The 19,556-nt window shown below is 33.9% G+C and overlaps 1 protein-coding gene across 1 annotated transcript in view; it reads right to left on the reverse strand.

Annotated features, from left to right (window-relative positions):
• Positions 1 to 18,264, reverse strand: part of Dach2 (dachshund family transcription factor 2) — a 527,975-nt gene extending 509,711 nt beyond the window's left edge. Inside the window, exon 1 of the mRNA XM_077793629.1 lies at positions 17,756 to 18,264. Within this exon, the coding sequence (XP_077649755.1) occupies positions 17,756 to 18,264 (509 nt within the window). The remainder of the gene's footprint in view (positions 1 to 17,755) is intronic.
• Positions 18,265 to 19,556: the final 1,292 nt, after the last annotated feature.

A 19,556-nucleotide genomic window follows, 5' to 3' on the forward strand; every position in this document is an offset into this window, starting at 1 on the left:
GGAGAGAAAATATAAACACTTTATAACTTCTCAATTTGTGCCCCTCCCAAAGAAAAGAGAGAGAACATATACATATTATAGCTTGTGCTCTCTCATGCATGCTTTCTCTCTAGTGAGAAAGAGAGAGAGGTTGTCTGTAGATAAAAATTCAGAGAAGAAAGAAGTCACTGCATCATGAGGGAAGTCCCCATAGATTTAAGACTTCAGTTAGATTTTTAAGGATGGTTGTTTTCAGCAAGACCTTGAATAAAGCAATTATTCTTAGAAAGGAATCTCAACATTACCATTTTCTGATATCAGTTTCCTCAGGCAGTTTACATTACATCAGTGCACTTCCATTCAGTTTTAGCAAACCTGCCAATGATCCATGCTCAAATAAAATATTCATTTGAAGTGCTAATCTCATCAGTTTTGAAATATCAGACAGGATGAATAATTACTTGATTCTTTGCTTTTCTGTAGTAGAGATTAGTGTATAGTACCTAAAAGTCTTTCTACAACACTTTAAATATCTGATCCTGATTGAGATAACCCAGTGTTTAGAGCATGCTATATAAACAGGAGGAATAAGTTTTTTTTAATCAACCCAATAGAGCTAAAAACAAATTCTAGCAATGGAATTGCCTACCCCCACCAAACAAGAGCCTTAATAGCAGATGTTACTACATCTGGCTTCCCTTGTTATTCTCCAGCTGCAAAAATTAAAACTCACTCAGAATCAGTGACAGGATCTAATAGGAGTTTGCAAATGCTGACCAACCCTTCTTCCCAACTACTCTATTAAGATGCCAGGTGAATGGCTGGGCAAGCCCCACCAGAGCAAATTCATTTCCTAGGTAATTAGTAAGGAATTAATACTAAGATCACCAACTTCTTGGTTTTGCTCTGCAATGATTTCACATGAAAACCTGATTTAAAGCTTAACTCTTTCTTCATCACTAAACCTCCAAGGTCACAGAAATCCCGAGAGTAAGTCAAAGAGTAGCTTTGAGAAGTGGTGACTGCAAAAAGAGCTGTTTAAGTAGCTTCTATATGAGGTTAATAATGCAGGAATCAGAAAACAGCAGGTGTTTAAAATATATATTGATTTGGTTTCTGCCTCTTTGAATGCATTATGAACCATCTATAGGTAAAGAACCATGACTATTACTACTACACTATGTTGAACAGATTTTTAGTACTGTTTATAGAATAGTGATGTGCTGAAATGACAGTAAAAACTTAATTTACACTTCATGAACATATGATATACTAATAACATCAACAAATACATCATGGAATCAATAATGTCCCTGGTATAAAATCAGTTTTTAATAAGATTAATTATAATTTCCATTATAAAATAATATTAATAGTAGATGAAATAAATCAAACATTATTTATTTAGAAAATATTATTTTTTCATCTTATTCATCAAACAGTTTAGCTAAAGCACAGCATACCCACAACAAATCAGAGATTGTACAGATATTCAAACCTACACAATGTAGTAAATATGGATCATTTTAAAAACATTTTAGTCAAGTTGAGTTTCTAAGAGTTCTGAATTCCAACAATTTTAATTTAAAAATTTAGAAATTAATTGCAGAATAGCTTTGTTAACAAAGCAAACTCAATATCAGTATCCATGCAGGAAATTTTTTTAAATAAAGTGCATTAGGACCCCCTCTTAATCCTTATCATTTCAATTAAAATGTACACATAGATGATACAATGCAACATTCTGACCTTTCAGTTTTTTAACTTCTCCAACAATCTTATCCTCTTCAGTTATTCAAGTGGACAGTCATATGCTAAACTTTGTAATTATCAATAATGCACCTCTTCCATATTGTTAATTTGGTGCCTCCTACTCTCTGCCCACCACAATTTCTTTCTAGTCACTGCTTCTGATACTCCAACCCTGAAAGGCTTTGGTCTTTTTTTGTAACCTCCAATTAATTGAAAATACCCATCTCACTCACATCCTTGATACCCTTTCTACCTAAATCATTTAAAATCCATTCTCGTTCATTACAATAACTTTTTGCTAAATCTTCAACACTTTTCAGCCTCTCACTTTGTTATAAGACTTAGTAAAACTACAATTCTCATTAAACCCAATTATTTACCCTACTTTGCACCAGTACAGATGCAGCTCTGCATGATGAAATTAAAACAACCACACTAACAATTTTGAAATATCTAAATTTATAACCACTAAACTCAAAGGGCATTTAATGTTGCTGGCAATCATATTAAATTTATTTTAATAGTTTGCTTTTTTATTTACCCAGATGACTATTTCACACTTAACCTTTCTCCTTGAACTCTCCATTTCAACACCTCCTTTCCAATCCTCACTCCCAAATGAATGACCTATTTCTACTTCACAGAAGAAACAATCAGAAGAGAACTTCCATGGATTCCCAATACCATAACTAGAATGTTCAAACACATACCTAGCCTTCCCACCTGTTTATGTCAATACACTAATCTTACTCCTATCTAAAGCTGATGTCTCTACTTGTGTACTGGATCCTATTTATTATCTCCTACTCAAGAATATCACTTCAGCAATACTCTCTTTTTCCTATAGTACCAATTTATTTTATTTCTATTAGAATGCCATTCTTTTTTCATCTTAATAAAAAATAATAACTTCTTCACTTTCTGTCCCCATGCTCATGATTCTCAAGCTACTTACCTATCAGGTTGTTTGCTATCATTGAAGAAAACTCCTGGGAAGAATTATTTATTTTATCTCTAATTTCTCTCTCCTATTCTCTCTCTTAAGCAAATGCCACTCATACTTTTCATTCCCATCTCTCTACCAAAACTACTTTTGTCAAAGTAACCAATGAGTTCCATTGTTTCATCTAATGGATTCTTAGGACTTACATTAACAGCATTGGACACAGTTAATCATTCCCTCCTTGTTGATAAATTTTCTTTGCTTAGTCGTCAGAACACAATTTCCTCTTGGTTTTCCTCCTACCTCACTGGTTATAATAATCTTTCTCAGAATAGATTATTGATTCTTCCTTTTCTTCCTGATAACTTTATGTTGGTGTGTCCAAGAACTCAGTCCTTGAAACTCTCCTCTTTTCTTTTTATAGTCACTCCTGTCATAAGTGTATTATTTCCTGGTCAGATCTATTTCTCAAATATCAGACTTTTATATCTAATACCTATATTTCTTCTTAAAAGGCTAAATGATACTTAAAAACTAACATGTGCAAAATTATACTTTTTAATTCCTTCTCCCAAACCTGTTCCAGCTACAGCTTTCCCTCTCCCAAATGGTAGAAAATGAATCCTCCCTGTTGCACATGCCCAAATCCTGCAGTTTCTTTTGTCCATGACCATTTTCTTTCTCTCATATCTAGTGTCTAATACATCATGAAGTCCTACTGGTTCTAGCCTTGAAATCTATCCAGAATATGACTAATTCTTACCACAACTATTCTACCACTGTGGTCTAAAGTGTTTTTATTTTTTTCTCTCTCCTCTCCTCCACTGCAATAGCATGCTAACTTCTACTCTTGCCCCACTTGAAGCTTATTCTCACATTCTTAACCTAGCAGCTAGAGTGACTCAAATTCTAGTCAGATCCTCTTATACCCTTGCTTAAAATGCTGCAACGGGGGCTGGGTTGTGGCTCAGCGGTAGCGTGCTTCCTAGCATGCGTGAGGCACTAGATTCCATTCTAAGCACCACGAACAAATAAATAAAAATAAAAGTACATCAACAGTGAAAAAATATTTTTAAAAAGATAAGCCTTTAAAAAAATAAATTAATTAAATTAAATGCTGCAATGATTCACCATTTCATTCAGGGTAAAGTCAAAATTGTAAAATGGTCTAAAAGGCCTAACACGAACATGCACTCATAACATTATCTCCTTCTTACTACTTCTCCCCTCACTCCACTGCAGCCCATATTCATCTATTTAATATTCCTCTAATCTGCCAGGCATGTTCCTGTTTCAGGGATTCTGATCAAACTATTCCCAAGCCAAGATACTCTTTCCACAGACTCTGGTTAATTTCCCTCCAATTCAAGTCTGTGACCAAATCTCACATTTTCAATAAGGCCTACCAGGCCCATGCTATTTAAAACTACAACTGTCTTCAATCTGGCATACACATAACTTGCTCTACTTGTTCTATTTTTTTCCATAGCACTTGCCATCTTCTAACACATAATATAATCTCCTCTTCAGTATGCATATTGTTGACTGATTTCCTCTACCTATAATACCATACTCTAGAATCCAACTTCTTCTCAAAGGCAGGAATGTTTACCTTATATTTATCAGATGTGTCCAAAGCATCTAGAAAAGTGTTTGACATAGAGTAGATGCCAAGTAGCTATTTGATGAAGGGGTAAATAAATATTGGTATGTGCACATGCATTATCTCTACAATAAGACTTAAAACTCTCTGAAAGTATACACAGATTCTAGCATAGTAATTTGGAAACAAAAGTGAATTCATTTTCTTTTAGTAACTTGGTTCCAGTTTCATAAATTCTTCTACTATTATGCTTTGAGAAATGGTCATCTCTACACACTTTGTTGAATTATTATTTCTTTCACTTTTCCATTTGGAATATTTCCCAAAACATTTTTGTACCCACTCATGGGATTGTGTCTCCAAGGGAATTTTGTAACTGTATTTCTGAAGATAACAAGAATAAATGGCAGTATTTACAATAAGGGAATATACCCTGAAGATATTATAGCTCCTGAATACTGATTCTCTTTCCTTCTAGTTTGTTTCTAATTCTCACAACTAGATTTTCCGTAGTATCTTGACTATCTGGAACAATGCACCTCCTAACTAAACTCATTTTCTGGAGCCATCATTCAAAACAGCATAGAGATCTGAGCAGAGGTGGCAAAATAGAAGGCTTACATTCAAGAATTAGCTCTGTCTATACTAGACAGCAGTGCCTTAAGTAATGCATTTTACTTGCCTACATTTCCATTTTCTTACCTAAATTCAAGATCAGATGACCTTCCTCAAGGAATTGCTGTGAGAATAAATGCAGACAGCATGTGAAAAAGCTTTGCAGCCTGTGAAATTCTGCACAAACATAAGACACTATTATTCCCTAGAAGCACTGCAAGCTTTCATATAACCATGGATGATACTGATTTAGCACTGAGGGAAAAAAGTCTAAGTGAGATTAAGTGACCCCCAGTAGTACCATGTTATAAAGAGATCAGCCATCTGTTTATAAAAATTTAGAAATTTCACAACAAAATTTTTAAAACCAACTATTCTAAGGATCAGATTAAATGGATCAGTGTATGTAAAGGCACTATATAAAATATAAACCAGTATATACATGTAAAGTTTTTACTATTACATCTTGCTAGATATTTTAAACCTTCAGATATACTTTCAGACTAAAGGCATGTACTAAATACTTAAAATTTATTGCTCTTATTAAATCCAAAAATGACAAAAATGCCACCTCAGCATTGTTTAATTCAAATTTTAATGTTCATTAAATAATCTTGAACTCAGTGGTTTGAATTACTCCCTAACATGCAAACTCAGTTACTATTGAACACAATAAAAACTACATACACAAAGCCCAAGGCAAAATTTAACTCTTTTTAAAAATTTCATATACAACATATGTTTCAAAAACGTGCTGTGGCAAGCTAGAATCAAGCTAACAGATCAGGAATAGTCAGGAAATTTCCCAAAGATATGTAAATGGAAACTTTATATTTTTTTTTAAATTACAATAATATTAACAAGAATATTAAAGGAATATTATCTTAATGACAATATATATACAAATGTCCCATTACAATTTCTCTGTTACCAGTTGACCTTAAAAGGAATAACATTTCCACATCTTGTCATTACTATATTAATTTTTATTCACAGCTAATATTTTTTATGCTTTATATTCCTGCACATAAATCTGCTTAGGCTGACCACTGAAATAAAATGGTAATTAAAAGAAGCATTCAGGAACTTATAGTGTAGTTCAGTGATGGAGCACTTTCCTAGCATAAACAAGGGCCTGGGTTCAACACCCAACACCAAAGGAAAATAGAGAGAAAGAGAAATCCATTCAAGAACTCTATGGAAAGATCATAATCGGTAAGTTCTATATTGCCCATCCCCCATCTATTAGTTGCTAGCCCATTCTCTATTTGCATGAGAAATACTTTCTCAAGTTTTCTCCACCATTATTTAGCTTCATTCCTTTGTCCATATACAAATATAACTATATCAATCCAAACCTGACTGAAATATAGTCTGTCTAGAATCAAGAGGCTTCCTAATTGGAAAGAAAATTAAATTATGGAGCTCCACTTTCCCTTCTGGGATGGTACACGAGTACATATGAGACAAATTCTTTTACATTTTTCTCATTAATATGGAAAAAGACCTAAAAAGAACAATTATTTAATTATATTTACATGTTAGTTCTCTAGAATGACAAGGACCAGACCAAAACAACTACAAGTGTAAGAAAGTGGGTATGTCAAATATATAATGTCAAATATATATATATATATATATAAGCTCTGAAACAGTTACTACTCTCTTCAGACATCACAATGTTCAAAATGTACCCATAATCAAAATGACTGCTCTTGTCAGGGCATTCTCAGCATCTAGGTCATAATGTTCCTTTTCTTAATTGCATGTTGAAAATCAATTAATTATTCCCTTCATAGAACAGAAACATTTCACAAGAATCTCATTTAAAACTATATACAACAATGTGGTTTAACCAAAAAGCCATGATTCCTCTAGTGTCCACAAATGTTTATTTAACTTATAGAAGATGGCTATTAAGGGATCCTAAGCACAGGAAAGTATGTTAAGTGAACAACTGGCCTCATGCAGTTTGCCAGGTTTTGATCTGCTAACAGCCTCTAATGAGTATTGTATCCAGTAAGTACATAAATCTTTCCACAGACAACGTCAGAGTAATTCCAAGCAAAATATACTAATTTAGTAATCACCAAACAACATTATCTAGTATACTACTGTTAGCTGTGATATATATGCTGTATGCCTGATTATGTTCACTCACTTCAGATATTTTTTACACAAAGAATTTCATTTCACATTTAATTCAACTTTCACATGTTTATGGGCTATCTTCCCTTGCCTCCAGTGAATGCTCATGAAATGGAAATAAAATTTAATATTGGAATATGCAAACTATAATTAGAAGAATATTCTGAAATTTTATAATATACTGCAAAACCTCATTCGTGTTATTTTAATTGTCCATGTTTTTAATTGAATGTGTCATTTAATGTCCCTTACAATAATGTAGTTTAGCTAAAAGTTAACCATGTACCAATAAAATTCTACTCCTCTGTAATCTGAAGATGAGAAAAGACGAATAGAGATAATTCATAGAAAGAGTACTTTACTCTTCCTTTGTAAGTAGCCTCGCACATAGTAGCTGCTTACTAAGTATTTGTTGAAATGGAAAGCTAATTAAATTGGAAAAATGTCATATATTATGGATATGTTATGTGTTTAAACTGAATGTTCTAATTGACTTATAAAATGAAAACCAAAGCTTATATGTTATGCATAAAATGTACTATGCAGTAAATTCTTTTCTATGAATGAACTCGCCTTTTGTCTTCCTTAATTAAAAACCAAGGGGGTACTCATAAATTTTTATACAAAATAAATTTCGAAATTTAGCAGATTACAGGCTACTTCAAAGCAGCAATATTAACACTAACATTAAATGTTTAATGATACATGTTTGTAAATAATCTAGTTATCCAATGTTGTTTACACTTAAATATAATTCATTTAAGTGTCAAATTATTGTGAAAGAATTAAAACAAATGACTCTTTCTCATATCACTATTTCAGTTTTAATTTTTAATGTATAATATTGTACAAAGCCAAAGCCAATGAAACCTTAAGCATGATGATCTAAAAAAATGCTCCACACAAATGAAAGTAAGCTTTTTAACATTAACATAAAAACATCTTTTAAATCCAAAGATGCACATTTAATAACTATTTTTAACTGAACCTCTCTAGTATAATTTTAAATACTGAAATGGCTTCTAGTGTTCATATGACACATAAAACAGATATGGGAAAGGAAATTCAATGATTATTCAATAACAAACATGATAAAAATGTACTCATAAAGTTTATCTAATTTAATAAATATAATTGGCAGATAATATGGTTTATATATCCTAAGCTACGTATTTATTCATTTAAATCCCAATAATTGGACAGATAGAAATTAATTTTTCAGAATCCACAAATTAAAAACAATATAGCAGAAAAGACATTTACTGGGGTCTAACTGATATCCTCAAAACTGTTTGAAGTGACATCAACTTGAGTTTTTGCAATTAAACTCCCTTGTACTGAACTCAAGAGGAAAACATATCGTAAGACATTCCACCCTATCTTTGGTAGTATTATATAGAACTACTGTTCAGTATATGTTTATTATCCTTCCAGAAGCATCAAGGCCTAAAATACCTATGTAATAACATTTTATGGATGGTAATATTAAAGTATTTATATAGTTTCTGTGAATTTATTATGCTTTCATATGGCATTAACTCTGGATTCTTAAAATAGTTACTATATAAATTGTATCTATGTACCATACTACCAGAAGCCAATAAGAGATAATATGGTCTTATATGTTAATTGTGTTTTTTAAATGTTTTTCATTTACTACAACAGACTACCACATAATTGATATATAATGTAGATAGTTCATTTGTAAAAGTAAATATATCCAAATATTTTTTGTGATGGCAGTACTATGCTTTCTAGACAAACATGTGATAGACAGACTTCTTCCAAAATAACTGAAAGCTCAGAAACTAACATATTGCTGTAAGCTATAATGGTTATAACTGTTAATCCAATACACCTTTTATACAAACCCATAAACACATGAGTGGAAAAATAGCACAGATGTTCATCTCTAATGCAATTTCCATTCAATTTCCTAAGTGCGGTCCCTGTGTGCAAACTAGCTTAACATTATGTTTAGCTTGCAAATTCTTTTAATAAATAATGAATGCAATAAAAACTAGGAGATCAATGGCAAGCTGAGAAATCATAAAAAAAAGGCTTTTGTGTTCAGGCTGTTGCCCATTTCAAACTTTAATCCAGAGACAGATCAATAATACTTTTTTTTTTTCTTTTTAACCCATCACTTAAATAGCAGATAGTCTAAATGTAGTCTAAATGTTGTTACCAGCTAGCGGTTGCCAGCAATCTGATAAGATCATGGGATAGAACTGCAATTGGATGTTTTATATTTTAACATACATACTGCATTATACACTATTAAGCAGTCAACCTGTTTAAAAATAAAAAGGTTGTACAACAATAAAAACACTGTGGCTCATTATTTTTTAAGCTTTCCTGTACTATATATTTTTCCAGTAGTGTAATTGCAAAGTTTTCACTACTATTTGCTCTAATAAAACTAATCATAATGGATCAAAATAGTACATAGATACAAGTAGTTTCAACCTCAGGGGTCTGAGATGAAAGGAAATTTTGCTCTGCAAAATTAACTACAGCTGAAAGAACTAAGTTATTCCTTTAATGGGGTGGTAGGAGGAAACTTCATGCAAGTTTGAGTTTCAATTGAATTGGGTCTTCAGACTACTCAGGAAAAAAATATGTCATTTTTCTTAATATGTATTTGTGTTTCTTCTAAAAAGAAGGGAGGAAATCTATTTTCTTACCAGCTCCTTTTGAAGCATTTGAAAGTAGGATCACAAGTTAGCCATAACAAGGGTGAGTGCTGATATGAAGTGGTATAGATACAAATCACTGAGAATCGTTTTATGGCATTAGGCTTAGTTTTATTTATCAATTCTTGTCTATAAAATATCTGAATATCTCCCCTGTGTTTTCAATAAAAGGTAATGTTAAGAAGTTATACTTTCTATGATGATATATTTCATTTCAAATATTCTAATAACGTATATCAGATTTCAATACCTTTACATGTGCATTTGTGAAAAGTTTATGGAATGATTCAAATATTTTTACACTAGAGTTAAGATTTCAGGATTATGTCTTTCTAGTAACTGCAAACTGTGTAACTACTTGCTTATCTTCTTTTTAAGGATCAGCAATTAGTACAAAGAATTCTAATAAAAGGAATAAATGTGCATGTGTGTTTATATGTGTGACTATGTTCATTCAGCAAATGTGAATTGGGTGTCCATTGTACATAATATTAGGCTTAATGAACTTTTACAATGAATAATAATGAAGATAAAATGACCTCCCAGAGATTATGACTACAAATCCATGGTTTGTTTTATGTAACAATTTCAGTTCTTTTTTAATGGTAGGTACTTATAAAGATATCAATCTAAGCCAGCTGTGGTGGTGCACGCCTATAATTACAGTGGCTCAGGAGGCTGAGGCAGGAGGATCACAAGTTCAAAGCCAGCCTCAGTAATTTAGTGAGACCTTATCTAAAATTTAAAAAATAATAATAAAATAAAAAGGGCTGGGGATTTGGCTCAGTGGTTAATTACCCTGGGTCCAATCCCCAGTTTAAAAAATGTGTGTGTCTCTGTGTGTGTGTGTGTATGTGTGTGTGTATGTGTGTATGTTTTATAGACATTTTCACATTAAACAATTTGTATTAAAATGTGTATTACATCTTGTGCTCACATTATAGTAATTTCAAAAACTATATAATGTGGTGAGATCCTACCATAAGACATAGACATGTTTCAAAACTTTATTGAATTTCATTATAAACTTGTCATCAAACTCTGCTATAGATCTGTGATGTATGTGTCTTAAGCTTCAAAGATTATCCTAACACTGGAGATAAAATCTTTCGTGCAGAATTTGAAAATTAAACAGAATAATCTCATATGTTCTCTATTGTCTTATTATAATAAAGGTAACAGTGAAATTATGCTTAAATAGTATCATAAAGGGGGGCTGGGGTTGAGGCTCGACAGTAGAGCACTCACCTAGCACGTGTGAGGCCCTGGGTTCAATACTCAGCACCACATAAATATAAATAAATAAAATAAAGTTATTGAGTCCAATTACAAATAAAAAATAAATATTTTAAAAAATAATAAAAAGAGTATCATAAAGGCTTATAAAGAGGATCTACTTCCAAAAGCTGAATTTTTTAAAAAAAATATTCTTCAAAATGTTGAACCTCCTTTCAAAATTTGCAATTGCAAGTATCAGACATTAAATAAAATGCTATATTACCTACAACACTAAATTCATAGTATTCCATATCAATTGACAGGATTCTTTCTCTCCCAAAACAAAGATTATGAAGTGGGGTTCTTCAGGCCTAATAAAGATATATAAAAATAAAATAAAAATATGATAGTTAAGATATTTAATGATGTTAGGTAATTTTCACTAGAGTTATATCAAAGTTCCTTTAAGTGGATATATGGTCTTTCTAAATCTGAAGATTTAAACTATAAAGATAACATTTATTGTTACAGAATGTTTTATGATTTATAAATTATTACTCAGAATATAAATAAGATATATATATTAAAATGAAATAAACACTTCTAAGATTTTCAGTATCACAAAATGAGGAAATGATGAATATATAAGAACTGGCTGTCTCCTTCCTACCAAACAATATTAAATACTGAATGAGTTCTATAAATCCCTTGGTAAGAGTGTACTGCAGCTTCATTAATCCAACAAAAAGATTATTACTAAGGATTTAAAAACTAACACCCTTCCATAATCAATTTGGATACAATATCGTTCTATTTATAGTGACACTTTCAATTTATCCCAATCATATATTACTAATTCTCATTTTCCTCCTATAATTATATATTAATGTGGAGGCACTATTATATAGCTAAACTATATTTAGTTTTTACACTTTATTGATTTCTACCATTTTGGTATAGTTAATAATATACCATGAATATTAAGAATTTTTCTCATGAAGAATCTTAAGATTGCTTTGATATTTTTCTCTGATTCCTAAGTAAAATAAAACAAATTTAGTTGTTCTAGCAGAAAATGGAAAAAGGGATGCCGCCACTTTAAAAGCTTCAATCTCTTTGACATTGCTGGCAGTGTATGGGAACATTAATGCATCTGTCATGATAACAAGCTAAGAATAACATCTAGACATCAAACCGAGCAGAGAATCCATCTGAAGTGATTCATTCAGATCTGTCTCATTGATTTATTAAACACAGGGCAACATCTGCAGCCTCACAGAGCCGCTTGGTGAAATTAATGCAAGATCAATTCAAATGGAAAAAAGTGTAAAAGAGATAAATCAAAACACAATTTGCATGCATTTCCACAATCAGGCTTATTGGGTGCAAATGCTCAATTTCCCTTCCAAACCAAATGTGTTTAAATGTTGTTTTGTCTTTGTAGAATTGTGTGATCTGAAGTGACAGGGAAGAGTTTTGCAGATTTTGATGGTGAAAGGGGAAAAAGGGAAGAAAATATGTTACCAAAGACCTTTTGAATATGCAATATGAATATCATTAATACCTGATTGTTTTGCTTTGGGAGAAAAGGTTGATTTGATATTTGTCTCTAAAAACATAATATTTTCACTTTTGGATCAATTAGTGTAGTTTAATACATATTTGAAATGTGTAAAGTGTATAAATTTAAATCATGTGTATCTTTACATGAACAAGATAAAGTGCCACTAGATATCTAGATTGACAACTGAGATATGATATATTGTGACTAAGATATCTCACAATTATATTTACCTACAAGAAGCATTTTACAAACAACTAAGTATTTCATTAAGACAAAATAATGTCACTTAACAAAGTATAAAATAATTCAGGTTTGATATCTTCTACAAGTATTAGGAATTCCTGTATAAAGCCACATAAAACAATATTGTCTGAAGACGATCACATCCTAATTATTTATTGGTGTTCATGTACTAGACATTGAGGGTAATGTACATAAAAATTCAAAGATATACTCTATCATGTCATGGATCATTTCTTTAATATAGTATCCATCACCCAATAAATGAGTGTTTAAGACAAATATGAATACAAGTTAAAGTATTTACATAAACACAAAAATTATTGGTTATGCAGAAATATAGATTTAAAATGAATATACACACAAAAGTTCTGTACATTAGCATATGACTAGATTACTTTAATTGTAATCCTGATACCATTCTTCTTATAAAAGACACAGCATTGTTGACTATGTGACTGCTTGTAATGGACAATATGACTATCTCATCGTCATCCTTTGAAATAAAATATCTGTATTAACTGCCTGGATTCATTTCTAGAACCTTTTTATCATTTCTGAAAATATATATCAGCCCAGGGAAGTGATACAAGTTCTTTAATAATTGTATGTTGCTTAACTTTACTGTAAATGCCAAACATCAGTTTTCAAAATAAATTACATTATTCTGTATGGATCATGAACTACAAAGTACTCATCAAGTGTGAATACAAAGCCAAACTCATCGACTGCTTACAATAATCATATTTCTAGTATTGGAAACTAGTTTTAAAATGTTGTAAACATGGTTATTCTTCTCATAAAGTTAGTCTAATATCAAGCCACATTTATGTTCTGTTTACACACTGTCAAAATGAACTATAATTGAACTATTTTGAATTTTAATTTTAAAAAGTGAATTTTATACATTTAAATATATGTTGAAGCATATCCCCAAATATATTATTAAAGTCTCTTCTTAATTATACATTCTTGTTTCTTCAAGCATCCATTTAACTCTAAGTGACTGAATAACATTCAATCAGTTGCTCCTCAAACAAAATTAAATGCCAATCATGAAATCCAAGAATGTTACTTTCATATAGATAGGTAGATTTTAAAAAATAACACTAAAATGTGGTGGATGATTCCCAATTTAGTGAAACCAATTTTGTATTTTACTGCTACTAAACTTAGGACAATTTAGTAGTAAAATTCACTGCATAATAGTGAGAATTTTAGGCGTTTGCTTTCTGAATCTGCCTCTTTTCTCTGGTATTGAAAAACTCCAAGTTTTCTTGTATAATAAATGAAGAGAAACCCATAGTGCTTTATCTTCAAAAACAAAATCTAAAACCATATAATAATTTTTCATTTGGTTTAAGAAAATTCACCATTTTCTTAATAATTCTCAAAATAATTTCCCTATAATTATTTTTTTAAAGTTAAAGATCATGAAGGGAGAATACCGTATAGCCCTTTGAAATTCCAGCGATGTAAAGCTTCACTTAATAGAACAATGTATGGTCAAGAGTTTTAGTCTTATAATTCCCTAGTTTTTGAAGCAGATATTATTTCCCAACTTCTTTTCTAGAAAAAAAAAAACTTTGAATATTTCAGTAATTGACTAAAACAAAACAGTTAATATAAGGTACTGTTTCAGATGCTGTTGTGACTTTCACACTATCAAAAAATGATGTGTATTCATTCATTTATCTTCAAAGCACATTGATAAAATGTGCACTGAACCAAATCAAGATGCGACTTAGTGGCAATGTGTTAAAGTCTCTGAAAAGGACAAATGTGAAAATGGTCCATTTTATGTGTCCTGGGATAGCATAAGGCATTCCAAATTAAAATACACTAAATCAGGACATGTACTCTTCCCCACACATTTGACAGATGGGGAATAATGCAGGAAAAGAAAATTTCCAATGACACCAATACAAATAGTCCTTCCATTCAATAATATATTATGAAAATTTATACATTGGAGATGAAAACGAATCTCTTCTTTTAAAATAAGAATATAATGTGAGAGTTTCCATTCAATCTAATACATAATTTTTCAAGGCACTGCTCTCCCCTTCACCTTTAGCTAGAAGCTGTAAGAAGTCATGAGTCCTGAAGGACAATACTCTTTAGCCAGGTTTCCATTAGCACATTATTCATTTTCTTTAGACAACTCTATAAGATTTTCTCCATCTTTCTCTCCTTCTCATGTCATCATTCTGCTCTTTTCCTACATTTCTTCTCTCTTACTGCTTGTGTCTTATCTGCCTCATGTTGTCTCTCTTGTACCTCCTTCTCATTTAGATCCCTCATTTTTCACTGAATTTTAAAATCATAGAAATAATGTTGATCTAAATATTAATTTCAAATTTAATTTTTAAATTCTGATTGATGAATAATTTAAAGTACATAGTCTGTAAATGTTACCAAAATTCAAAAAGCATCTTTCATAACCATCATTATATCTAGTAGTTTTTAACAACATGATTGATTATGAGGGTATTTGCACAACAAAACTTGGTAATGTTATTTTACTATTAGATTTTTCTAGAAATTGGGTTTTTCCCTACCTAAAAATTGCAATGTAGGTGTGTTTCTAGTAATTTTCCTCATCTTCATTTATGAATTGCATACATAGAATATATTTCACAATTTTTAACAATTCTATATTGCAATGCTTGTAACAGTTATAGAAAATAAATCTAATAAATAAAAGACCTATAAAAAAAGAAAATGCAATAGAAAGCACATTCATCATATCACAAATATATTTCTTTCTCTGTATTTAATATGTCTCTCTCACCTTTAGACAGATACATACACAAAAGCAATTCAAGCTAAAAAAGTTAGAAACTCAAATGCTATGATAAGAAGCAAATAAAACTTAATTGAATTAAAAAATAATAAAGGTATAATATAACAAAAATAGAATAAGACTACCTGTCTCTGAGTATATAGAAATTGATCACTTTCCCTTTCAGCAAGAAGCTCTATAAAAATTAAAGAAAAGTTTCTATTTAAAAAGGAAAGCATCAAAAATGACAATAAAATATTAATCTATTTACTTTTAAAATACATAGATTTTGTTCAAGAACATATAAATTAATTATCATGGAAGGAAGAACTTCCTATATGTAATAATTATTCACTTTAAGAATGGAAGTTTATAAGAAGGGAGGAGAGGAAAGGATAGGAAAGTAGAGAGGTGAGGGAGAGAGAGGTAAGTGGATAGGTTTTCATGTCTGTAATTATTTAAATACAAGTGTTTTTGAAAGGTAACATATGAATTAGATGGCCCCTATATGATGTTCCTTGTAATCTTTTGAATTCATATATTAGTAAAATGCTTTGTAGTCAAAGTAAAATTTTCTTTCTACTCTTACAACCCATAATTGCTTGTTTTATTGGAGGAAGCCTTTATCTTTGTGTTTTAAGGTCATCTATCTTTCTTAAGAAAAGCTGATCTAATGAACTAGGTTTGTAAGCCCTAAATATGCATTAGGTAGGAGTTCTCACATGAACAGGTTTCTGTTCAATTGCTTGAATCCAGAAGAACACTTCTTAAAGGAAAAAAGAAAATGTTCCATTGTAAGTTCTGTAGCATTATCTTATTGTAACAGTAAGCAACAGTTTGTCTACAAGTTGTCAGTACACTTTCAACTAAACAGTGATTTGCATTTTACCATAAATGTGGTAACTGAGTTATAGTTTTAGATCATAGACCCAGAGATATGATCATATAAAGTTGCACCGAGACAGTGTACCTCCAAAGTTCTTTGCAAAATGATGAATAGTAGTAGCGTTTTACAACAAAACCCTTTGCTCCCATAAATCTGGTGATGGTAATTTCTTAGTTTGTATGCCATTCTCAAATGCCAAATATATACTTTTGTAGATATTAACAGATTAGAGATCAAATAAACTAAATAAAGACTAATTCACAGATATTTTTTAAAAATCAAATAATCTGGAATATAGTTTCTTTTCCTTTTTACTCAAACCATTGAACACAATTTGCTTCTGATGTGCAAATGGACATTTATACTTCAATGTACTTCTGAACTGTGATATGAAGGAGGCACACTTACAACCAGGGAAGCTGGCCATCATCATTTAAGGAATCCTCTCTTTGAGGGAATGGGATCCTTCCAACTGTTTGCCTGGTGGGGGGGGAAGAGCTGAGAGCATCTTCTCTAGAAAACCTACCAACTTCTATACCAACCCCCAACCCAGCCCCAGCCCCAGCGTTTCATGCCCCACATTACCTTCTGTAGATTACCCAAAAGAGACGATCCCAGGAAAGTGACATCTGCGGTCTTTTTTTAAAAAAAGAAACAAGACTAATCTACTTTCCTGTATCGTGTACCAGGGAGCTTTGCGCAGCAGGCATGAGCACTCCTCCTTACACACACTTGCGCGCACACACAATCACTACCAACAACAAACAGCAGTATGCATTCCACACACTCTCGCAACAAACTTACAGGATGGGGATTGAATCACCCTCTGGGATGGATTCTAGACTTCCAGCCCCCTGCATTCCCCAAATGCTGTTTTCTGGGTTGCCAGCGTTGGAGCCTGGTTTACAGCTCAGCCAGCCCCCAGAGAAAGCCCCTGGTGTCGGTGTTCAGAAGAAAAACTACCCGACCCGTAAGGCCACAAAAGAGCAGAAAGAAAACCAAATAGAGAAATTAACAAATAAACACAAGCAGCCAAAAAGCCATGCAAGATATGGGAGAAAGGCTGGAAAGTTTCAGTAGAGGACTGCAAACTGAAGTTTGTGCGGGACTTTTTTTTTAGACCCCAGCCCTACCACTGAGCACGGACTAGAAGGGACCCGCAATTAATGAGTCCTTCTAGTCCTCTTTCCCCACCGACTTAAAGTATGAAGAGGCAAGCTGGTTAAGACTCATTCTCTACAGACAAAGTTGAATGAGAGGGATGAGACATGCAAAAGAGAGCAAAGGGGCAAGAGCAGCGTGTGAGTCAACAAATGGGTGTCTCACCTGGCATTGGTGCAATCAGTGAACAAAGTTTCGAAGTCTTTCCTGGTGATGAGTTTGCAGCGGTTCACCCCAGGCTGGATGGCCCCCAGCCCGCGGAGGATCCGGACCTGCTCAACGGTACACACCACTGGAGATATGTCCAATCTCTTCAGCTTGGTGTACACCGTGTGCAACCCACCCACCAGGTGCTTGAGGAAAAGATCAAAGACTTGCGGCAGGCAGATCAGTTCCTGGCCATCCATCAGGAATGAAGCTACCTTCACCCCGTGCATGTCGACCATCCGGCACTCGTTGGTGTTGGTGTTGCAGCTGCCAACGCTGCCACTACCGACCCCGCCACTCCCGGCGCTGCCGCTGTGGTTATTGGCCATAAAACTGTTGATCATATTAGGGGTGAGACGAGGGGGCTCTCCCGGAGTGGAGTATAGGGGTTCGGCCCGAAATAAAGCCCCCTGGACGCCGGTACCACTGGAAGTTGCAGAGATCACCGGAGGTGCGGAGACAGACATGCTCACTCCGTCTCTATCGTGGTTCCTCTGGCCCTCGCTTTCTCTCCCTGACTCCTCTAGGTCCCCTCGCACTCCCTCACACTCGCTCGCCCGTTCTCTCACTCCCTCTCTCTCTTTCTCTCCCTCTCTGGTGTGAGCTTGCTGGTTCTGAACTGTTCTCAAGTCTCCAGCAGCCCCGCTCACGCTCAAACTCACCCACTACCCAGCAAACAGTGAGCAGTTGGACCCGCGGCGGTCCGAGACCCCACCCCCACCACACCCCCTCCCGAGAGTGGCAGCGCCCCCCAGCCAATGGGCCCCACCCCCTCGGCGCCTGAGCGCATCGAATGGCTGCCGCTAGCGTGGAGGTGGAGACTCCCTGGCCGGCCTCAGACTACCTGAGGCGGTTCTGGGCTCGCGGGTGATTAGAGAAGGAGCCCAAAAAGGGGGCGGTGTGGTGCTTCTTCGGCTTCTTGCCTGGAAATCTAACAAGAGAACGTCCAATTATCAGGCAGAGCTCTGAAACTGTAGTACGCAATGTACCCATCTTCTCTGCGCCCCAGGAGCATAGGGGTGGGAAACACAAAGCGGGACTCCTGAAGGCTTCTTCTAATCACCGGGATTCCCGCCACCTCGCACCCGGTTTCGTTCAAGGAAAGTGAGATGGCAGCGACAATTCCACTTAGATATTGCTCCCAAATTCTGTGAGCGCTAATAGGTTGCTTCGCCCATTTTCCTAGAGAAAGACTCCGGTGAGTTCCGAAGTAAACAACTCAGCCATTCTTCAGTCCCCCTAGTCCGCTGGGTGTAAATTATGCCTTACCCAGCGCACAGAGAACCGGCCTCCAGATCGCACTCATATCAGAGTTGCTGGGTCGCTATCTAGCTCATACACACTGATAATCAGGAAGCGCAGTGAGCCCACGAACACTTTAGGAAGCCGACTTAGTCTGTGGGTGGCAGATGGACACCTCATTTTACAGCACTTCCGCCACAGTCCTGGAACAGACTAGGCTTTCTATGTCCGCATCCCTTATTCTCAGGATTGCTCTTCACTACCCCCGGTAAAATTTATAAGAAAACTTCTTTAATGCCTCAAAACAACCATTATAGACTACGAGAAAAGGGCAAAGGTTTGTACTCTTAAATGTGGCATTTCCCTCCCTTGTGTATGTGCTTTGAAGGTTCAGTCCTATAGCTCAAGATTCCTCCTCCCCCACTTGTCCAATGCCCCAAACTTACTGCAAGAGCTCATAATCAACAAAATGTCTAAATAGGGAACATTCCAAGAGAAAGGCATATTCTTTTCCACA

This window comes from Urocitellus parryii, chromosome X (genome assembly GCF_045843805.1).
Source record: "Urocitellus parryii isolate mUroPar1 chromosome X, mUroPar1.hap1, whole genome shotgun sequence".
Classification (NCBI taxonomy): domain Eukaryota; kingdom Metazoa; phylum Chordata; class Mammalia; order Rodentia; family Sciuridae; genus Urocitellus; species Urocitellus parryii.